Genomic DNA, 25251 nt, shown 5'->3' on the forward strand with positions numbered 1-25251 from the left:
TGCCATTTTTTATAGTGTGCTGTGTGAATGAATCCTTAAGATTTTATAAGGATTAAGCTTGTTTTTTTAATTGAAAATATTAACTCCACTTAACAACCATTTTCCTACAATGTTGAGAATGCATAAGGGCTTTCATTTTACTAAATGCCAAAATTCATCATCTCTACAACGACCATCCCTTTTGCAACTACATTGAATTAGCCAACGCAATATGCTACATGCCAGTTGTATTCTACAACATGGCCAGTGCAACCAACTTTGAACTTGACTCAATCAACTTTACATGTCATCATGCCATATGGCAACTCCTTGTCCACAATATTTTATGTGAGTCTCACAATTCACACATCTTATGTGGCATTCTTATCCATCCACACACTCAAGATAATATCTAGCACCTCTAGGGTGCATTCATATACTCAAGCCCAAGATTCACTTTCACACATTTTAGATTGCAAAGTTTAACAAAAGATTACGATCCTACTTAGATGAACATGCAAGTCTTTCAATGAGGATGTAATTACCTTGGTTAGCAAGAATACAACCCTCTTCATCGTTGAAAGAATTTTATTGGATTTCTTCATGCATATAGATTATTTAGAAGAGTGAGCTATCTTAGAAGAAACAACCTCGTTCAAAGGTGGCACAACTAATTTAGACATTGTTAGAAGTAGCAGCTTACTCCAACATCATCATGTACGCAGACTAACTCGGCGGTGGAAAAAGGGCACACAATTCTTATATCCATAAGAAAAGGCTCATGAACAAGAGGTGAACCAACCTGAACACAGGGACTAAGTTCTGCTTCAAGAGGAAGAGGAAGAATTTATGAGCCCTACTTCATGAGATGACATGTAGCAATATAATTACTCCTATTTGAAGAAGATAGTGCTTATGTAGATTTATCCTCTCAGGGACATGATTTAATAAAACAATCCTTTTTAAAATGCCTCAATTTACCACATTAAGAATGATACCCAACAACAAAATTACCAAATGCAAGAGGAATCCGAAGTTCATCATATCCACCAGACAACATCTTCTTTCATAGCTTGAGGAGTTGGGATAAGAGTATCTCAAACAATGCATATTTTATTAGAAGCCTTACCTAGAGAGGGATTAGGGGGTAATAAACAAAGGTCTACCTAAAGATTTTTTTGAAAAAAATTGCATAAAATAGCAAAGAGAAGGAAAGTCAAGCAGCTCAACCTAAACTTATGCAACCATGAAGCAATCCTTTTACCAATAATAAAAGAAGATCCTATGAAGAAACACGTGAAAAGCACATTGATTTAAAAAAAGAGGAGCATTAGCTATACTAGTAGTAGATATACTAGTAGTAGCTGAATTACCCAAGTCAAATTAGATAAAAAGCCTTCTACATAAGGTAATAGTACACCCACAATTAGAACTTAATGCATGCCCAACGTAAAGAGTCATCTACCTTATAGACTATATATAACCCAACTTTTGAGTTTGAGGTTGTGATCTCTAATACCTTAATATTCTCTCAAAGCTAGCGCTCTTTCTCTTTATCTACATTAGACTATACGATTCTCTCATCTCCAATTTAAGTAGCACCCATGCTTTGCAAGAAGAGGTACTGGGTTAAAATCTCTCTCGTATATCCAAAAAAGAGAAAAAAAGAACCAGAAAAGAATGCAAGGCACCTACACAAGTACAACTTTTCGTAGCCAAGCTTTTCTCAATCCTCATGTTAAGGAGTTCACTCAATATAAACAAAGACTATTAAGAATCACCTCCACAATATTTTATAAATAAAAAAAAACTTCTATTGCCATGGATATCAATCAACTTACGATGCCCACTAGTTCTACCAAAAGATATCTAGGGTGCTCACTCCAATCGACCGAGTGACTAATTTGTGGAAGGGTAGTACCTCCTTGTAGTACTTGTTTGTGTGTGTGTGTGGGGTGAGTAGTATTGTGTAGATGGGTGAAAATTCCCTTGTGAAACTAGGAATGAAATAAGACCTCATGAAGATATATATAATAGGATATTATATTATGCGCATTTTACAGCTGCTGTACTTTTATGTACACGATAGGCCCGATTAGTTCAAAACATGAAAGGGTGCGCATTATTAGCGCTAGCACCACAGGCTGCATACTTTATGTTTTTTAGGGTTCATATGTGTGCATCTACACGACCACAAACCTATCATAAAGATTTGTAGCCTCATTGCACGTTGTTTCACAAACCATGATGGACCTGTTGTTGCATTAGTAGTTGCGCCTGCTTACACAAGAAAAAGTGAAGATTATGTTCAGCCGGCTGCATAAGAATGCCAATTGACCTATTGATAAACAAGGAAAACTATATAATACCTTTCTCGCTCTCACACGACTTATGCCCAATTCAAGCTTGCTTTCAAGCGTTTGCAAATCTCCCATTGTGAGATTCTCTGGCAATAGGTTTCTATCAAAATCAAGGTTTTCAGAAACGGGGTTAAAACCTTACCTTTGTTTTGATCTGATTAATGCTACATATTGGTGGTAGGTTGATGATAAATATAGCAAGAAGATACTTATGCAAAACCTTGTCAAATGTTAGGATAATATATATGCTCACCGATGGCCTTCTTCCAAGAAAGGTAGTTGGTTGTTCGTATGAGTAGCCTCATCTCTCGAACCCTACAACATGGAAACATCGCTCATTAGTATTGGTACCCCTTAACCAAACATCCATTAACTACTACTACATACCGCATCTGCTTACTACTACATATTGCATCTATCAATTTCTACAGATTGGTACACCCATTAAGCACTTCATATTGTATCTAGTTTGAATGTCCACAAACAATATGTACACCCATTAAGTACTTCATATTGCATCTAGTTTGAATGTCCACAAACAGCTTTCATGCAAATCTATATCCTCACAAATTCGTTTATTGACTAATTATAGTATTAACCTATTTTTATATACTACAAATTGACTAATGAATATATATACATATATACAATTAATATATTAATATGTTAATACACACTAATTTTTATATTTGTTTACTATGTAAAACTATAAACTATCTACAATCTAATAGCTGGTTTAATCCATTAATAGGGAGGGAATATTCTAGGTATGAATATGAAAAAAGTAATGTAAGGTTCACATGCACCTATTTTAAACAAACCACATCTTATTATGGCACTTAACACAATTGCTTCTTCTAAAATTACGTACTATTTTTTAAATAGCTCGGGTCACCAAGTAAGTGTGTGGTAGAGCATGTGGTTTCCAAGGCCATGTGTTTCAAATCCCATTCTCCTACACCTTTTAATGTAAGAATGTGGGTGTTGATAAAAGCTATCCTAATCCATAGGATTAATTTTTCATGGCTCCCACAGCTCTACTAATTGATTTCCTTATATAAAAGTAATAATAACTAAAGAAAAAAAAACTAGCAATTAGAAAAATTCAATCAATTATACAAATGTAAAGCTCTAATTAGACCTTAATGAAATACTATCAAGTAGCTAACCGGAGGACAAGAGAGTAGAAAACCCATGCCATGCAAGCCCTCTATGACCATCATGTTACAAGGCAAAATAATTAAGTCCCAACTGACAAAAAACCACCATGGTTAGCATTTATGAGAAATGTGGCCATACCCAAACTCAATCAGTTAATTTAGGGGTTCTACATGCCCAAGTGTGAATAAAGGCTAGTTGTATATAGCACATTATCTTATAATAAATCCTAAAATATGTTCAAGTCAAGAGTTTACCTTAGCCATGCCGAAGTATCTGTCATTGTTGGGACTTACATTAAAGGAGCTGCAAACTCCAACTTCCCTATGTGGGTGTGCTAGCTGGTGTGTCACATCCTCATTCTATTGTCACACAAGAATTCTCCTTTGCCATCTATGCCTAGATGGAGGTAAAAAATACGATCCTTCATGACGATTCTATCTCACTATTCCCTCTTCGCGCTAAACATATTCTCTAGTTTTCCACTTGCTCTTTAGAATCTTTGTGTATGTTTGTGTGTGTGAGAGAGAGAGAGTTGAGAGTAGAGATAAGATTACTACTTTGCTCATGTTCCTATCTATTCTTGTGTGAGATAGAGTGGGTAGTGATAGGTGTGTTAGCAACTTCCTTTGTGATAGAGAGGAAGACATGGTAAAAAGAACTACCAATTAAGCTTATATGGCTTAAAGACCTAATCTTGGAAGTAAGATAAGTTTCCTACAACCGTTCTTGCTTGCATTAAGAAAGTGTTAGATTAAAAAAGGTCCCTCTAAGAGAGGAGCGATTTCATCACCTTTCTATAAAAGAGAGGGCTATGGTGAACCTTATGTATCTGATGTCAAAACCCCCACATGTGACATACCATTGGAAAGCCCTTGAAAAGTATATTTTCAAGCTACCACATTTGACAAATTTGGAGTTACTATGATCAAGTTACACCTTCCTGACTAAAAGGTAAATTCTAACGATTGTACTGACATCCATGTTACATGAATGTCACATTCATTCAAGTCTACCTTTTAGTGGGGAGGTCATCTTGAACATATTAACTGCAAATATCTACCACCTCCAATAACTTTAGAATTGCTATGCTCAAGTTACGCCTTCCATAGATAGATTCCAATGATTGTGATATCCATGATATGTGGATGTCATAATCATTGAGGTCTACCTTTTTGTGTCAAAGACATCTTAAGCATATCAAATCCAAAGATTTAGAATCTACTTTTCAAAGGCTTTTCAATAGTATGTCACATGTGGGGGTCTTGACATAAGAAACATTAGGTTCACCACGGTCCCGTTTTTACTAGAAAAGCGATGGCTTTTGTTAGAGGACCATTTTTGCGTCCATATCTTTTCTAATGTTTGTTAAAGTACCCTTTTTGAGTCCATATCTTTTCTAATGTTTGTGATCTTATACATGACACAACAAGATCATCTGGGTACCACCATGAGAGGAACTTGGAGTTCCTTTGGTCGAGGTTTTGTTGGGGGGGGAGAGGATATCATGGCAATCGAGCACAATTTTTTTTGCATGAAATCTAGGCTAGTTTTTCACGGGTCATGAATATCAGAGATAATCACCGTAGAAAGAATGGTTCTTTTCGTTTACAAAAGTAGTGCATGTTAGTTTAAATGATCATGTTAATTAAATCATGCAATTAAGAACAAAGGCAAAAAGGGTGTGAAAAACAGACTAGTTTTTCATGCGTGGATTTTAGAAGAAAATCACAGTTAAGGAATGTCAATTTTATGAATATTCACACGTTGAATAGAAAAAGGATATGATTTATTTATGAAAAATTCACAGATAAGGAGTTTTTAAAATAGACCTTGAACGCACGTGATATCTAGAGGGTTTACATATAGTGAACCCCCCAAGGATTTAGTGTATGATACAAGACATGGTGCCAAGTTTTTTTGGGCAAGATGTAAGGAATAGGGAGCATAGAAAATGTTTAGAACAAAGCACAAAGGTTATAACTAGAGGAGATTTGTATAAAACATAACCTGGCTGTGTGCGTAAAAGGTGGGAAACACTAAACACAAACCATAAGACATTGTAAACAATGCAAACATAATATAACAATAAGGAGATGAATCGAGATGAATCCCTACATTACTATGGACAGAAGGTTTGATGCAGGCTATGCGACGGAGATGTGATGGAGAGCAGCCCCATTGTCAGTGGAGAAGAGATGGAGAGCAAGAGGATTTGAAAAAATATAGCCACCAAAAAGAGAGTAAAATTAGGTTGAAATACAAGCCATGAGTGCCAATTATAGGCAACTCAGTCATTAAAAGGGGATGGAAACACATGTCAGTCTGTCTCAGTGGTCAGCTTTTCTCTAGTGAAAAACATTTTTCACAGTCACGTCAAAATCTAAGGTCTTCACGATCATGAAAAAGTCAAGTACTTGTGGTTGTGAGTATCTATTGGTTTTTCATGTCAAGTACTCATGGTTGTGAGTATATATTAGTTTTTTATGTCAAAACATCTTCTACTTTTTCTATGGTACATCAAATTGTCGACACTCATCACAACCTTTGACAAATTCATCCAAATCATCAAACAATGTTACCCACCATAAGCCTACTTAGAGAACCTTTCGTGATGTCACATCCCCAATGAAGTGTCCTCTAGAAATTTTGGAGTGTGCTTTCTCTAGTACTTTCACAAATTCATCTTTTCACACCAACCTATGTAGAACATCATCCTTACCTAACTTGTATAGTTGATATGGTATAGCTAGCTCAATCAAGAAATGTATCTTATCTAAAGAAAAAACATAAGCAATGTGTTGTGAGATTTCATCACTCCACTTAGGTACCATGTTGATCTTAAAGTTCCATGCTTCTAGGAGATCATCATTGATTCTATTGGCAAGCAAATTTCATGCCACTAAGCTTATTGTTTCAAGTAAATACGCCCTTATTATAATGCACTTGTCTCCTTGGTGTATAAAAGTATGCAATAATCTTCTTTACTCTTTTTCCTCTCTTGGATAAAATCTAAGGTGATGGGTGTAGTCCAACTACTTTGCCTAATTGATTTACTCATGCCCACAAAGCTTCCATCCTTTTAACTTCCTTCAAGTCATCTCAAGCATCCTTACTATCTTTTTCTTTATGTGAATGTTCCCAAATGATGCTCGCGACATTTTTAAATATATGCATGGGATCCAAGAGATAATTGATTAATAAATCATTCCAGTTGTTGTGGAGCTGATGAAAAAGGGATATCCTCTTTATTCCATCTATAGGTTCTTCATTACGATTAGCTCTCCATAATTATAACTAATCTAACCGATCACTTGCTTTGATAGATGGTCGGCCTAGATTTCCATCCCGTAGGGAATGATGCAACAAAAGATATCTTACATGCCCCTGATCAATATATCATCTTCTTTAGAGTTAGAGAATGAGGCGCATCTAATCGAGGTCCACAAATAGGACATACATGGTATCCACTTATAATCAGGGCCTACGTAATACCATTTAGTTATATTATGATCATGTGAAAATCTATCTTTATTATTGTGGAAAATTTTGAATTGCTAATAACTTGAACATGTGAAAATCTATCTTTATGATCGTGTGAAAATCTATCTTTATTATTGTGGAAATTTTGAATTGCTAATAACTTGAACATTCGCCTAGGCTTAGATAGTCATGCATAGTCCACAATAGTATTCCAATTATACTCGTTGATCGATTTTGAGGTTGTTTATACATTTCATGAATAGGAATGCCTATCCATAAGGTTTGTAGTTCTTCTACTAAGTGTACCATGTACACATCCATGTTTTAAACTTTGTAGTTCTTCTACTAAATGTACCATGTACACATCCATGTTTTAAACTTTGTACTATCCAAATAATAATAAACTAAGTAAGGGATGTTCCTTTTTAATTGGTTAACCATGGAGGGATATTATAATTTACCAATACCATCGGCTAGGTGCTCCATGTTATGGAACACAAACCAAGTGGATTAATGCCAGCCATTGCTAAACCAAGATGTATTTATTGATGCCCTTCCTTAAAATCATGCCATGTCTCCTCAATGTGCCTGTACGCAACACAATTAACAAGAATGCATAAGATGCCATTTGTGGATTGGTGTTTAACGTGCCAAGTCATTAGCTCTATTATGGACTTGCACTTAAACATGTTTTGGATTCTTGGGATGATTGGAAAATTCCTTGGAATTTTACAAGGAATGGATTCATCTTGTAAAGCTCCACATTTTGGATATGTGGAGAGTTCCCTAAGATCCCCACAAAAGAGGACGCAATCATTCGAGCATGCATGTATATAATTATAGTCCATAACAATGGAACTTATATTCTTCTTTACATCATCTCGTGACTCCGACATAGAGTTTCCTCGATAATATTGTATATTTCAATAACCTTGTAAAATTATGACTGACGATATGATATTAGCTAGTTTTTTAAGATGACAAGATTAAAAAGAGATAGAGGAATATTACTTGAATAATTCTAAGGTACTTGCATCTAACCGACCCTAGAGTGAATATAGATTGAGAAACGCCAAGGAAGCTTATAACTTTGACGTTTTTACTCCATCAAACAACAATGTTAAACCAAGAGTTCAAAGATGTGTTTCCTTAAACATCATGTCTTATCCATCTTGTGTATTACTATTAAACATTATTTTGATTAGCTCTTCTGTGCGTGTGGTTGCATATCCTTTTGCATGTGTGGCTCCATGTCATCAAAAAAAAATTCTTCTCGTTGTTCTTGTTGTTGTTCTCCAAGATTTGCATGCTTTATACCTCGCCTAAATTTTTAAGATTGTATAGCCTCATCGAGTTGAATTTGCATGTACTCCGTATCATTTACATTCTACATGATTATTGAAATAATTTAAAGAGGGATCTTGGAGAGAGATATGGATAGGGAGAGGGTGTAACAAAAGACCCAATCAACTAACCTCATCAGAATTCTATGCTAATTCAAGTAAGGACTTGTCAGACTCCCCATATCATTTGACGTATTGTATAGTAATTTGACGTCATCTTCTGATAGAGTAAGTTTACAATGTGTACATGGACATTGGATACTCTACTCCAACCATGCTATGCTCCCTTGTTCAGGTTCTTCTCCTGAAGACATTGAATTGTTTACATGCTCCATTGACAAAACGAATAGAGATTAAGAGAAATGTAACGACAATCAATAGATATAAAGATAAATGTTATGGAGAAACGTAATGGGGATCAAGAGATAAGGAGAAATGTTATGGAGAAACAAAAATATGGCTTTCTTTAAGTAGGACTATGAATTATAGGATAACTTTTTTTTTAACCATTAAATTCAAAACATTAAAAAGATTAGACATCAATATGAGTGTTGGTATTGTCATGGATATGTACATGTCAATTAAATCATAGTAATTACTAATATCGATGCATTTACCGACATGCTCGTACCAACACTTGGTAAGAAGATACAAACACTTATTTTGATGTATATATGGGTGATAAAAATTAAAAAAACCCGAACAAAATCGATTTCCTCTTTACTTTTGGTTTTGAACACAACAGAGCCTCTTAATCCTGCCTTAATATTTTCCTTTGTCTCTTGTCTATCCTTCCCCCCAGGGGCTTCACCTAAAAATATGTAAGTGTAGCACATAAGTTCATCAAGAGGAGTATATTAATTTTAAAATGTTATAAAAATATATGTTTGATTTTTTAACCATTGTTTTTTAAATTATAAGTTTATGATGAAAAAGGAACCATTTTATTCATAGAATTATCTAAGTGTAAGAGATTTTTAAAATACTCCTTGAACGCATGTGATACATAGGATTTCTTCATAGTGCACCCCCCGAGTCCTTCCCTCACCTCTTGTCCATCCCTCCCTTATCTCTCCATTCTAGATCTACTATTTTAAGATTCGGTATGATTTTATTTGTAAATATTTTCTAATATTTTGTGAAATTTCTTTAGATTTTTTGACTAAATTGGGCGTTGGTGTTTTCTTTGTTTTACTAGCTCCTCTTCCCCTTCTTCTCCCTTATTCTCTCTCATGTCTCTTTTTCTTACAAGTAGGTAAGAACACCTATCTATTAAGGGTTAGTTTTTTTTTATAGTTTTGAGGTATTTTTTGAGTTTTATAGCTTTATGACTCAAATTAGTGAATGGCTTTACAACTTTAGATCTCTCACCTTTTTTGAGCCGTTAGCTCTTCTCAACAAAGTAGAGGTTAGCTCTTTTGCTTTTTATGCTTTTCTTGTTTATTCCCTTGGGTGTACTGGGGTTTAGGAATAGAGAGAGAGAGAGAGAGAGAGAGAGAGACAATAGAGCATGCTCTATGCATGCACAAGCATACTCTTTATGCATGCTTAGAGCATGCATACTCTATGCATACATAAAGAGAGAGAGGTTTACACATGCATAAAGAGTATGCATGCATAGAGCTTGTAGATTCCACCATGGTAGAGTAGACTCATGATGAAGGAGAGATGATGGAGTGCTAGAAAAGCCCAAAGAAGTCACAGAGAGAGAGAGAGGAAATGAATCGTTTGGAGAGCATGACATCCCCCTTGCACTACCAATGCAATAATGGTGTAGATTGTGGTTAACCTACCTATAGAAACTAAAGTTTTCTGAAAGTCAAAAACTTCAACTTGTGGAAAACCTTTTGCATGACCAATTGTGCCTTGTACTTTTCCAAAGTACAATCAAATATGTATTTTTATTTGTAAAACCACTAGAGACAATTACCTTACTATGCATTGTAGAGGATGATCTACAATGTCCCAAGTGTGGTCTTTCAGGATGGAGTCATATTCTACTTGCATGGCTATCATCTTTCATAAGAGAAAAATTAACAACATTCTTCTAAGCCCTATTTTTCTCCTCTAACCTTTTGGATATGCAAACTTCTTGAGCTACATTTGTGATGATGACTGGAGGTTCTACTCTGTCCCAAAGTTGCATGTATCACTTCAGGAGGAATGGCTTACCTTTTTGTGACACATAATTCTCTTTTCTTCATCTTCAAGATCTATACAAACATAGGAAATGGAGCGGGCTAGCCTCCATCTGAATGTGAGGAAGCCCCTGCTACATGTGGAGGTTGTGTTGCTTTGGTGGTTTCCTTGTTGCTTGATAGGCCTATAATGGAGTCATCCCTTTACAACCTTTTTTGTACTCCTATTACAAATATACATATCTGTGTGTTAACAGCCTTAGCCAAAAGGATTTAGGTAGATTCATGCCATAAGCATACTTCTTGCCAACTCAACACAACTTAATTGTAGCACGGTTCTTGTGCTTTGTAATAGAATTTTGATGTGAAGTGTGAGAAGTACTGAGATATGACTTTATGTCTCTTTTTTTATAGAAACCCAATAATTTAAACATGAATTCTTCTTATCGATAGACTTTAAAATTGTTTCAAATTTGTTTCTATCTCTATTTCAACCAATGCCAGCCATTTCGTAAGTGCAATTGTACTCTCCATTTTTCCACCATAGATATCAGCATATACGAAATAAAGAGGAGCCTTCAACACAACACATAGGGAGCACAACAACATTTTTTTGCAGCATTTTTGCAACGTTTTCGGAAGGAAAATATTGGAGGTTTTCATGATGCTTAACATCGATCTATCGCTACTCTACAACGCTCTTAGCAGCAAAATAACGCTACATAGCAGCATCCGTAGTAGCAAAAAAACGCTGCTATACTGTAAAAATATCTTCCTTTTTTGTCACTTATTTTTCCACCACATAGTTTTATCTTCTGTATACAATAAACTTGTACTTTGAGTTTGTTTTTATAAATTTATGCCTTGTCTATCACGTCTACCTCTCTTACCCTATTCTCCTCAAGCTCAAGCAAGGTATGTCTACTGTTTTCATTTATCTCCTATGCAAACAAGCTTTCCATGAAAGTTTTCTTTTGAGTATTTCCTTTCTCCCTCCTCTCTTTTAAGTTTTTATTTTCTTCTTTTTCCCTAATCAAGAGCTCTCCATGAAAGCTTCATATAGTAAGAGATCTTGATTTTTTTTAAATATTGTTTTTCTTTACTTGGTTTAATATCTCTTGTGCAACGTCATAAGAGATATCTTTATTATATGTTTCTTTTTTCATGCTTTTACATGTTTATAGGGTTTGTAAGTTTTAGGGCTTTTAAGATTAAGGTTTGTTATGAATACATTTTTTCCTTATTTTAGTTTGATTTTGTAGGTTTTCAACACATACAAGCCTCACAAGGTAAGAGATCTGTTTCTTGTATATTTATTCTCTTATACTTTTACAGTTATAGGGTTTGTGAGTTTAGGGTTTTAAGATTAGTTTTTTTTAATTTTTCCATGCTCCATGCTCCATGTTCCATGCATGCTGGTAGCTGCCTATGCATGCCGATAGCTTCCAAAGCATGCTAGTAGCTTCCTATGCATGCCGATAGCTACCAGTGCATGCCGGTAGCAACCAGTGCATGCCAGTATCTTCAAATGCATGCCGGTAGCAACCTATGCATGATGCCGGTAGCTACCAATGCATGCCGGTAGCTTTCAATAGCTACCAATGCATACGGGTAGCTTTGAATGCATGCTGGTAGCCACCAATGCATGTTGGTAGCTTCCAATGCATGCCAATAGAGCTACCAATGTGCACCGTAGCTTCTAATTGATGCCGATAGCTTCCAATGCATGGTGGTAGCTACCTAGGCATGCCGGTAGCTACCTAGGCATGCATGCCGATAGTTACGTATGCATGCCGGTAGCTTCGTAGTAGGCATGTCGGTAGCTACCTAGGCATGCCAGTGGCTTCCTAGTCATGCCGGTAGCTACCTATGCATGCCAGTAGCTATCTATGTAGCTGCAAGGAACAATAATAGTCGCACAGCATGAGATCTAGATAGCCCCTAGCTTCATAGATTTTCATTACGCTTTATCTTGTATATGAGTTTTTTGGAATCATACACTTATGTAATCCCACTAAATATTGTAATTAAATTTTGACATACCTAAACCATGAATTGCATTTTTTTTTGTATTTCTCAAGTTTTACATTACACTTGCCCATGATGATGTGAAGTTGTGTTAGTTTTACTGTGTCTACATTAGAAAAAAAAGAGCTGGGGTAGACTGGGGAGTCCTCTGCAGACTCCCCAGTCTACCCCTGCTTTTTTTTATTATGCACTACGTTTGCTACTGCGCAACGATCCCATTATAGTGAAAATAACACCATGTTTAGCGGTGACATAGGCCCGACATCTCCATACCCTTCTAGTCATAAAAGCGCTGCTATTTTCACTGTAAAATCCTCATTTTGTTGTAGTGCTTGGCCCTAAAACTAGCTTCTTATGATGGAAAGGGTTTTTGACGCTGCTTATACATCTAGACGATTAGAAATCGATGACAATTACTCAATTAGCTTACCTTTTTAAATCTCTAAAAGAGTCTACATTTTGAGATACCCATATCTTCCATATACCAAAGTTTTCTATTACTCAAGTCAGTCTAGAGACTGCAAACACTAAAAATATCATACAAGTTGTTCCTCAAAATACCCTTTGTAATGACCTTATCATCTCCATCAAGAATGGCTAGACATTCATGATCTATGTCTATGGGCTAAGACCAAAAGCAAGTTTCTCTTCATATTTTAATTCAAACAGCCGAATGTAGAAACGGGTAGTTACAGAAGATTCAACTAGTAAACTATAAAGAAACTACTAAAAAGTACAAAATCCAAGCCATCATCAAACCAAAGACAAATAAAAATTAGCATGGCCACCCAAAGTGGCATCCATTCATAAATGGAAAAAACACTACTAAACCAAATATATTGTTTATCATCCACAATTGCATGAAAAATAGTGGAAGGATTTAAGAAAACAAGTGCATAGCCACCCACATGGCAAGAAAAATACTGAAGCAACTAAACATATCAAAACACAACTACATGGATGCCACCCACATAAGTAAGAAAGAAATAACTACATGGCCACCCACAATGGCTACACTAATGAGAAAATGAGCTATCGAAAGGTAATAAAGAACCTACATCATCATAGCTAGAGGAGGATGGTGCTCAGAGCATGAGCTATACCATCATCGGAAGTGTATTGGAGGATGCCCACACTGAGAGATTTCGCTAACTATGATTTGCCACCTTGCGACTCAACAAAAATATATACTACGGTTATGGATAAGAACTCCTCAACTTCCACTAGCTCAAGATCAATGCCTATAAACTGAGCATGCATGCCGATTCTATGGGAGGAAGTGACCACAACTAAAGTAGCCTCACATGGTACCTGCTGCAAAACTCGAGTCATGGGCTATCTACACTAGCCACATGTGAAGAGATACCTATGACCTATGTGTCCATGCGTGGAGGAGTGGTTACTTGGGGATAACTTGCTATCATGATAACCTGTAAAGTACTCAAGGATGTTGTCAATGAGATAACATGTGGAACACTCCAACAAGACACTATGGTACTATAGTATCTAGTACTCCAATGGATGCAGGCATGCTCTATAATCTCTAGATAAAAGATAAGAGATGGTCTCGCTAGAAGGATAGCCACACTGAATGATAGAAAAGGTAGTATCTCACTAGATGGTACCCTATAGAAGCTTCTTAAGCAAAGTGGCTTGCTTTTGTACAAATTCACTTTTTCACCTTTTTCTTATAAGGCAATAGACATTGCCCTTGAGCTTTACGCCAAGAGATGAGATCTTGCTACTATAGATTCCAAGGGACACACTAGTAAATTTGATAGAAAAGGGTTTCCCACTTAGTAGACTAAGGTAAAATTTGTACTAATGAAAAAGGGGATTTGGGGCATTGTAAATAGGAAAAATAAGAAATCAACAATCAAGGGGGATATTGAAATATTATGGCTCATTAAAAATGAAAAAGATTTTGTCATAATAGCTCTAGGGTTAAATGACACAAACATACTTCACTAAGGATAAAAATGCACATGAAGCTTGTGACGACACACTTGATAGAAGCTTTGAAGAAAAAGGGAAGCATGGCTTTTTCACGTAACGGTATGAACCAATTCATACCATACAGTATGGTACAGTATCAAACGATATTGTACAATACGATATGATCATTGGGTGCAGTTTCCACCATTTAAAAAATTGTCATTTTTGCTCATTTTTTGCTCTATTATATCTGCTTTTCTTACTATTTTTTGACCGTTTGTTTTTTGCTATAGGCTTAAGCTTTTGACAAACTCCTTTAAAGTTCCCTCCCCCCAACCTTCCCTCACATTCAAGCTTGAAGTTCCATAGTTTGTAAGTGTTAACAAATTTGTATTGTACAGTATCCCAAAATTTCATATCGTACCAAAAATTTCCATATGGTATCATATCGTATGGTATAGTATTTTCATATCGTGATAAGTATGAAGGCAAGCACTCAAAGATAGGTCTAAAAATTCATTTCTATGAACTTAAAATTTAGTTATCTGAGAGTCTCCTAGAGCACATAAACTACATTAAGAGTCTTAGGGCTCAACTTGTAGCCCATAGGTGCACGAATGGAATACAAAGAGGACATTGTGGTACTTCTCCAAAGCATGCCTAGTGAGGATTATTCACATCTTGTGTCTCCTTTGTAGAACTTGCCAGAACCTAAGCTAGATGGTGTGGAAATAGCACTAGTTGAAGAATACAAAGGTTGCAAGAGAAACAAAACTTAATCCATAATCATGATGAGGAATTCTACAGAAAGAAGAACACCCATAGCGTGGTACCTAGGTAATTTACGACTAGGTTATATGATATTTATTGAGGAAATTTTGTTAGTAATATTTATCAAATATTCCTAGTCATTTATGTATATAAGGCTCATATAGCGGTATAAGGTAAAAGTTTTATGTAACATTAAGCATTAAGCATTTAAGGCTCATATATTCTAAATTCTATATAACATTGAGAATTTACATCTTTACTGGTTTATATATTCACCCAAGAAATCCACCAGTTGTACTGGGAGCCACGAACATTGATTGAGTATGGTAGCTCATCTTTTTGGCCTAGATTCAAGGGAGAGAATGCAGAAGATGATTGAGGAGGTGTGTGACTTCATCAATGATGTATTTTTTATGCTTGTATTCAACCTATATAATGAAGAGACACTCTCTAATGAAGAAATACACTTGATTTACTCCTCTAATGATACTCAAATTTCATTTGTTAATCATGTCTCTAATCAGGAAATACACTTGATTTACTCCTCTAATGATACTCAAATTTCATTTGTTAATCATGTCTCTAATCAAGATTATTTGTCCCCTTGATCCACCATGTTTATGTTGCTCTTTCTCATGATTTAGCCCTCAAATTCCCTTTACCTAACATCCACAACACATAAGCCTTGCTCTGAGTTTTTATGCCTCATACAAAGACCATAGTTGTTTACGAGCATAAAGAACAAAGAGACAGACCATAGTCTCCCATGCCTACAACACATAGACGACGAGAGCCGCATAGTTGTTTACCAACACAGAACAAAGAGATAAATGCATTGAGCTATTGAACGTAGAAGGAGAAAATTCCTTTCAAGACTTAGGGAAGACCTTAATTTCATTAGGGTATTGTGTGTAGAAGGAGAAACTGCCTTGCATACCCTAGGCAAGAAGACCTTCAAAATTGATATTAAAAACATATTAATTGTTATATGATAAAACCTTAAACCTTCAGGTTTAACCCATTGGCTTAGAGGAAAATCACACACAAAATTAAAAAAATACAAACACACGTATATGTAGATCACACTTTTCTCCATTGTGTTAAAAAAAAAGATTAAGACTGCACCCATTTCCCAAAAAGGGAGTCATAATCCATACATACACACACCCCACCCTAAAATTGTACATGCACACACCAAAACCTAAAGAACAACATAAATCCCCTTTCACTAATATTCCTCTTCACATTAGAGAGTGAAACAAGGTGGAGGTGCTATGGAAGTTTTACATCATTAAAACAAAGTAACAAGGAAGACAAATCACTATGAGGCCAAGGGGCATTCTTGACATGCACACATTGCTCCATTGATCATCCGATCCCATACAAGCTTCAACTTGATGTTAAACATCATGATAAGCTTCTTCATGTTGAAGGTAAAGCTTGATATTGAACATCAATTAGAGGTTTCAACATGGTGTTTAACATAAAGTTAAAGCTTTAGGTTGATGTTCAACATCTAGTTGAAGGTTTATTTTGATGTTCAACATCAAGTTGATGCTTCGTAGGATGCAATATTTGCATCTTTTGTTGCCCATGAGGTGGGTACTGACAATTCAATTAGAGTCATAGCATCAAGACCAGCTATTTCGTAAGTGTTCAATAATCCCAAAGAGTTGCAATAAGTTTAAGTTCCCAATCCAAATGTCATGCCTCTACAGTCTTGGCCAAGATCAAACAAAGGAATTTATTGGATCTTTTAGCTTGCCCATTTTCTTGTGGATAATAAGGTGATGATTTCCTATAGAGATCACCATGAATTCTTCCAACAAGAACATCACTGCCGCATTAAAGAAATAGGTTCCTCTATCACTTATAATTTCTAAGGGACACCTAAATTATATTTTAACATTTTTATACAAAAGCTTGGCAATCGACCTAGCATTAGCCCACAGTATTGCTCTTGCTTTTTCCCATTCAATGCAATAACAAGTGGCTACAATCATGTAGTGATCTTGTGTATAGCGATCCACTAGACTTATGGGTCTTAGAATGTTAATGCCCCACTTAGCAAATGCCTCTAAGGACATGATAAAGGTTAGAGGCATGTGATCCTTGCTTTGAGTCACCAAAAATATTTGACACCACACATCACATCTCTTGTTGAATTGATTTATTTCACTAAAAAGGGTAGGACACTACATCCTAGCCTGTAAAATTTTGCATGAAGTGATTTTTGCAACAAAGTGGCCTCCATAAATGCATGCATGGGCGTCTTCTGGAATTTCAATATAATGGTCCTCATGAATGCATAGCCTCAAGATATCATCCTTGCCTTGCTAATACAAGGCGGGTCCACAACTTGGAATGATGACAAATGATTCTTACATCTCTTTTAGTGCTATCATTTGGCTAACAGAGTCGGCTACACAACTTGCAATGATGAGGAAGGATGCTTACATCTCTTTTGGTGCTATCATTTAGCTGACATAGTTAGGTCCATAGCTTACATCTCTTTTGGTGCTATTATTAAGCAGAAAGAGTTGAGCCCACAACTCAAGTATGAGGGAGCATCACAGATTTGGATATTATGATCAATGAAGGAGGTGCTAGGCAATGTTGTCTTAAGGACATGATGATGGAGTTTGGATACATCCCCCTAGCACAATGGTGGTTGGACAATGCATGGGAGATTATTGCTACTAGTATTACAGTAGGATGGGCCATTTTCACATGAAGTAGATAGAGGTGGTGTACATGATGGGTCAAGTGTGACCTTCAAAAGCATTAAAAAGGGAAAATTGTACCTAGCACATTTAAAAATAAATAAATACTCAAGATTAATAAAAGGGGCCTAGTTAATCCATGCAAAGAAATTGCCTTTTGTCTTTAACACCACAAGGGCCACCTCTATTCCTCCTTACCACCATGAACAAAGATGACACATCTCTACACTCCAAGAAAAATTCTCCTCTACCTTTTTATGTGAAGGTAAATATTAATGGATGCAATAAACATGAATATATCAAGAGAGAGAAAAGCATGCCTAAGGGATGGAAAACCTTTATTCCTTGGTTTAACAATAATAAATAAGCTAAAATCACTACAACATCAAATAATGTTAGGCCTCAAAGCCTTAATAGTGACAAAAAATGATCAATGCTAAAATTTAATGTAGTGAAATCCCAAAATATTAATCCCATTTTGTCACCTTTGACAAAAGTTGACAAATGGAAGAAAACCCTAGTTTGGAGCTTAGATGGCACCTTGATACACAATGCATTCAAACCCATATTTGGCAAATTAAGGTGGTAGGGGTTGCAGAGTTTCTAGAACCTTTGGCATCAAAATATGAGTTAGTGGTTGTATTTAGGTCTAAATAGTTGTATTAAGGTCTAAAGACCTTTCATCCTAGTAACAAGGGGCCAATAGGAACAACCCGTTGTCAAGGAACATGTGCAAGGGACATCCATTCAAAAGGGGTTCCTCTCCCGTGAATCCATGAACCTATGGACCAGATGCTACATCATTGGCCCTAGATTCCTTCTCTACATCCCTTCATAGGTACACTACAACACGTATTCACATATCAACCGTAAGGAATTTTAACACACCATGGTGTTATCGCCTAATGTGCATAGGTACGACTAAACACATCACATTGCATATATGAAATGGAGACAATTTCCTACTCTAGTTTTTGATGCTTGTATTGAGCCCATATCAAAGCAATCTCTAATGAAGAAATATACTTAATTTACTCCTCTAATGATACTTGAGTTTTATTAAGTTTCTTAATCACTTCTCTCATCATTGTATGGGTTCTAATTATGTCTCTAATCAAGCTTATTTGTCTTCTTGATCCACCATAATTATATTTTTCTTTATCATGATTTAGCTCTCAAATTTCCTTTAGCTAACATGGCATTAGAGCAAGTTTGATGCCCTAGCCATTATGTCACTGCCTGGTCAAGCGGTCAAGACCCGCTTTTCAATGGTTTTGGACCACCTAGTCATGGCTCCTCCTAGAGAGAAACGACTAGCTCAACTATGCCCAGTGCGACAGGCAAACTACTAGTTTTCTCATGCTTAGGGGAGTTAATCATGACTATGCACAAGTTAGTTTGTAAATCCTTCATGTTTCCAAATAGGAATTAACACACATACATGCATGAAATTGGCACTAAGTAGATAGAACTATGCAGTACAATAGAGTCAAGAAAGAGACAGACCCACAAGGCATTCTTGCATATTAGCTCAGACTCTCAACATTACATCAATCCCATATCTACTAATCTCCTATCTCACATAACATCATGTGGACAGTTGGCCCCTTCTGCTTCTTGCATCCAGTCGGGTACTACCTATTTGCAAGAGGCCATTACATGGTTGTTACAAAACAAGAGGCCATTACATGGTTGTTACAAAACAAGAAGTATTATCCCATAGTAAGTTTGTTACAAAAAGAAAAGAAGTCTTGGTGATGTTCAAACGAGTTGATTAGACACCAACACTTGGTGATCATGGTGGATGCTGCATCAGGAGCAACAAATGAAGCCCAGTTTTTGCTAGTGTTCTAAAAAAATTTCAAAATCAAACCCAGACTATGATTTCAACTCCGAACCATGCCATCTAGACACCTTATGGCGTGTTCCATCCTCCTTCCTTTGGTTCAAACTAAGTGGTTTTGCCCCATGATACAAATTGGATTGGTCGTTACGAACTCACTTGGGCTCATAGGATCTTCTCCGACTACTTATTGATGCATGGCCTAGCCCTATTCTGTCCATCGACTCTTCTGAACTGCACAATAGGCCGTGCATCTGGATATTTGACTGTGGATCTCATCATTGAAGCCACCGCCATGTCGAGCTGTGAAAGGATGAGGTTTTGTTTGTTCCGCACAGATGGCATCATCTTTGAAAATTGTCTACTCTGGTTCTCTTGACCCCCTTATTCTGCCTTAGCTCCACTTCCACCCATAAGGTGGTATTCCATACCAGTTCAACCTAGAAATCACCTTTTGTGTGTCTGCCAACTTAATCTATTGGTGAGGGACACTGTTATATGCACATTATGTATGCATATACTAGGAGGCTAACCCACATTAGGCTTGTGAGCATGGGAGCATGTGAACAAGCTCTAGTGGAGCATGGGATAGGACTAATCTTAAGGGTTAAGGTTAGGGTCAGGCATCCAAGGGTCACACATGGGAAATGGAGAGTCAAGAGTCACTTGAGGGTCCTCCTATATAATAGGGGCATCGAGCACACTCAAAGGAGGCTTGGGGGCTTGAAGGCTATGTTATCTTGATGCTTAGGTTATGGTCTCTTGATATTAGCTTGAGGCTAGGTTATGTTATAATCTTAGATTGTGTAGAGGGTCATAATTACTCACCTACCATTTCACACTATAGCTACATGCTATTGGATTGGAGTTATACCTCTTGATGGTATAGGACATCAAGGTAAAGGTATGTTGTATTTCATAATTATTCATGTGTGCATCACTTGGGCTCGGGGGTGGTCTCGGGTGGATGAGTTTATGCATGTTTATGCGTAACAATTATCTACAGAGATCTTAGGGTTTTAACAGTGCTATTAGAGAAATCTCTAGTTAATTGTTGTTGATTTTTCTTTCTTATTGTAATTTTTGGTATTTTTTTGAAGTAAATTTTAATATTTACTAATAAAAAAGTTATTTTGTTGATTTTTATTGATGATTTGCACGTGGATTGTTGATATGGCAATTGGAACGCGTGTTACTACTATTCAATGGACGAATCGATGTTGCGGGAGAATTCCGTGAGTTTAATGCTTTTTTTTGTGGTTTAAAATAAGCATTAATGGAAATTTCTACCAAAATACCACATATTTTACTGTGGATATTTTTGGTAGAATGGATTCCCTAAATTTCTAGATTTTTTATGAACTTTTTTCTAATTTTTTAGAAAGTTTTTGAGCATTTTTATGGTTAAAAAGGTATTTTTTATACATTTTTACGGGTTTTTCTGTGGATATGAAATCAAATTTCTGCCGATTTTCTACTAAAATGTAGTAGGGGGCACCATGTTGATGCATGAAATGCTCTCCTATGTGCGTGGGACCCTCTCTGCTTCTTAATTCTGATTTTTCCTTCTTTTTTTCTCCCCTGCCGTGTGAACTCCTCGTAAAAGGGATTTTTTAAAATTAAACATTAATCATAATTAATATTTAATTATGATTAAGTAAATTTTTAATTAAAGATTAATCCTCCTCTCTATTAACAGAGAAGGAGAGGGAGGAAAGTGAGTTGAATGGAGAAGGAGAGGAGAGAGGACTCCCTCTCCCTCATTTTGAAAAGGCGCACGTAAAACCGGGGGAGGAGGTGTGCTGCACCCCGCGAGGCGAAAATCGCCCCCCCTAAAAAAGAATTTCAGAAATTTTAGAAATTTCCAGAGAAAGAATTATAGAAATTCTTTTGGCTTTTCGCATTCTCCGGAAACCTTTTGGCTTTCCGAATTCCCAAAAAACTTTTGACCTTTCGGATTCCGGAAACTTTTAACCTTTTTACATTCCGATTTTTTTTTTTTGTCTTTTCATTTTCCCAAAACTCTTGGCTTTCCGTATTCCGGGAAAACTATTGCCAAAATTTTTTGACCGTTCGTATTCTAAATGCGTTCGGGGTAAATAAAAAATTTCAAAAAATTCTTGAAAATTAGTGAAAAACTAGACAAAGGTTATTTAAAATTTTGAGAAAATGTGGGGTTGGTGTTTGGCATGTGGTGTGTCCATTTAGGCACCCGTGACCATTCAAATACCTTTAAAAATATTTTTTTGGACCCAAAAATTTTAAAAATCCATTAAAATTATAAATTTTCATTGGATTTAAGAATTGTCGGGCAGAATTGGAAATTTTGTGAACGATGGGATTCTCAAGAGAAATTAGGAATATTCTAGAGATTATTTTTAGAAATCCTAGAAATTGATATCATTAAAATATCAATGGTATTTTGGCAAATCTAAAATGCTATTTTTTAAAAAAAAATATATAGTTTTGGAATGCCATAAGATAGGTTTGGTGGAATTCAAAATTATGGAATTTTGAGGTCTTATAAAATTAGAGAAAATCAAGAAAAAGTCATGATAATTCTTTTTCTTGAGAATTTAATATTTTCAAGGGTTATTTAATGTTGAAGGACGTTTTCTCGTTCTGACATTAGATAGATGCAAGTCATTCGCATATTATTAATACGATTATACCTCATATTAGTAGATATTTTTGTTTAGATTAATTCTAAACGACATTTTCATAATTTTTTACCATTGTTTAGCCATTCTTTTTGGACATGTTCCTTACTTTCTTCAATGATGGCTAGGATTTGCGTTCAAAGTGTGTTTCATCTTTGACACTTTTCCATGATAATTTATTTTGCACTTATTTAAGTGTGGTCTATGCTTAATTTCCTAAGCCTAAGATATATTCTATCATGGGTTAGTTGACTGGTTTCTTTTGGTGGATTTTATTGGATATTTTTCAAGTTTTATATGGACTCATCAAGGTTTTACCTAGATCACTTGTATCTAGGGGACTTTTATTGAGTGTTACACACATGTGTTTCACTTGCTTACTTTGGAGTTTTGCTTAAATGACACCATGTTCATATACTCCGGATTGATGAGTTGGCCACCAATTTAAATCATTAGATTACATGCATTGATTTTTATGATCAACTATGGTTTTCATGGATTTGAGAAGCTTCTATGATTTTATCCATGGTTTTATAAGGATCTTTTGATTTTTTGGATAATATCTTGTGCTTTGAGGGTAGCATTTGTCTTCGTTTTTTGCACTTAATTTTGGAGTATATTGCTTGTACTCTTGTACATATTCCAACTCGGATACCTAGTTGCTTATGTATCTAGGTGAGTTATTTTTCTACCCTAACTTTATTGTGTTTTGGGATAGTTATCATTAGAAAGGTGCCAATAATTCAAAATTCTTTTCTAATGATGTACTCAAAAAGAGTTATTCCTTGATGTGGTCTCAAGAATAAAGAGACAGGTTTTAGTATGTGAAAGTCTGGGATAAGGCCATCTTATTCCTTTTATACAAGATTTTATTCATATTTCCTAGACGGCGTACTAGGGAGTTTCAAATTGTTAAGGTATGTATGGGCGATATCATGGTGGTATATGGGACGCTAGCGATCTTTCACATATATTATCTTATGGGATAATTTGGGCTCAAGATTATTACTTTGCTTACATCACTTAGCATGTTGACCTCAACATTCAAAGACAATCTTATTTTCTAAATTCACTAGAAATTATAGTGTGAGCATTCTCTAGATAAATTTCTTTTATCTAAAGCCAGCATCTTTTGATAAGAGTAATCTCGTTGGTATTTTCATTTGTTGAAATCTCTTTCTTTAGAGTTCAACAAGTTTATCTTGTTGTGTTCGGATTAAGGAAATTTAGACTTTTCCTTTGTTGACATTTCTTTCTCTAGTTCTGTACTTTAGGTGATTTATACAGTCCACCTGATGGTTTACGGATGTACATATGTGACTCATGGAGATGCTGATGACTCTCTATATTGATATGGATAACTCGAGACGTCGAGTATTCCATGTGCAGATGTGGGTACGTCGGGGCGCCGATGAATCCATGGTTTTTGCTGTTATAATGCCATGTTTTCCTACTTTATTCCGAATGGTTAACAACGAGGAAATTACTTTGAGTATGAATTCCTTTGATCATCCGCAGTCTGATGGGCAAACAGAGCCTATGAATCAGATTGTAGAGGATATGCTTCGTGCATATGGAATTTGCCTATAATAGTTTTAAACATACGGCTATTCGTTTTAGTCCGTTCATGCTTATGTATGGGTATCAACCCAGGGCACCTATTGATGTTGGTCTTAAGGACATCGAGCTTGATGCATTGAGGGATTTCTTGCGTGATGCAGGAAATGTTGATCCAAGCTCGGGATTTTAGCAGGAGTATTCAGGATAGGGCATGGTTCTATGGACGCTCAATTTGGTCTTTTGAACCAGGAGAGTTAGTTTATCTAAAAGTTCTTAAAATTTTTAAACTTTGTCAAAAGAAAAATGCTTGAATTTATCTCCTAGATATTGTGGTCCATTTCGATTTATACATCAGATTGGCACGGTTGAACTTAAACTACCTCCACATGTTCGAGCTCATCTAGTCTTTCATATCAATAGATTGAAAGGGAAACTAGGAGGTGAGGATAACACAGTTACTCCTCAAGCACTCGTTGAAGTCAAAGAATTATCCTATGTTCCACATGAACATGATAAGGTACTTGCATTCAGGGAAAGAAAACTTTGTAGTTAACTAATGCCTGAGGTTAAAATTAGGTGGAAAGATAGGGAAATAGAGGATTTGACTTGGGAGTCAATTGATATTGTTCATTGCAGTTCTCCTTCTTTTCATTGCAAGAGTGAAATGTTTTGAGAGAGGGGAAGTATGTTATATGCACATTATGTATGCATATACTAGGAGGCTAACCCACATTAGGCTTGTGAGCATGGGAGCATGGGAACAAGCTCTAGTGGAGCATGGGTTAGGACTAACCTTAAGGGTTAAGGTTAGGATCACACATCCAAGGGTCACACATGGGAAATGGATAGTCAAGAGTCACTTGAGGGCCCTCCTATATAATAGGAGCATGGGGCACACTCAAAGGAGGCTTGGGGACTTGAAGGCTATGTTATCTTGAAGCTTAGGTTATGGTCTCTTAATGTTAGCTTGAGGCTAGGTTATGTTATGCTCTCTTGTGTAGAGGATCATAATTACTCACCTAATATTTCACACTATAACTACATGCTATTGGATTGGAGTTATACCTCTTGATGGTATGGACATCAAGGTAAAGGTATGATGTATTTCATTATTATTCATGTGTGCATTCCTTGGGCTCGAGGGTGGTCGCGGGTGGTGGACCAGTTTATGCCTGATTTATGCATGTTTATGCATAACAATTATCTAGAGAGATCTTAGGGTTTCAACAGGCACTAACAATATCTCTTTGATTGAGTCGTTGCCTCCTCA

At 36.1% G+C, this 25251-nt stretch overlaps 1 protein-coding gene across 2 annotated transcripts in view; it reads right to left on the reverse strand.

Annotated features, from left to right (window-relative positions):
- Positions 1 to 2050: 2050 nt before the first annotated feature.
- LOC147629799 (MADS-box transcription factor 23-like) overlaps positions 2051 to 25251 on the reverse strand; it is a 67887-nt gene continuing 44686 nt past the window's right edge. The window contains exons 3-5 of one of the 2 annotated variants that reach the window (XM_086810850.1): positions 2593 to 2654; positions 2349 to 2425; positions 2051 to 2256 (exon numbers count right to left, since the gene is read on the reverse strand). In XM_086810850.1, the coding sequence (XP_086666976.1) occupies positions 2392 to 2425; positions 2593 to 2654 (96 nt within the window). In that variant the 3' untranslated portion in view covers positions 2051 to 2256; positions 2349 to 2391. Of the gene's footprint in view, positions 2257 to 2348; positions 2440 to 2592; positions 2655 to 25251 lie in introns of both variants that reach the window. The other variant, XM_086810849.1, reaches the window with a different exon arrangement.

Source organism: Cibotium barometz, chromosome 17, assembly GCF_041138505.1.
Source record: "Cibotium barometz isolate CiBa-2024 chromosome 17, ASM4113850v1, whole genome shotgun sequence".
Classification (NCBI taxonomy): Eukaryota; Viridiplantae; Streptophyta; class Polypodiopsida; order Cyatheales; family Cibotiaceae; genus Cibotium; species Cibotium barometz.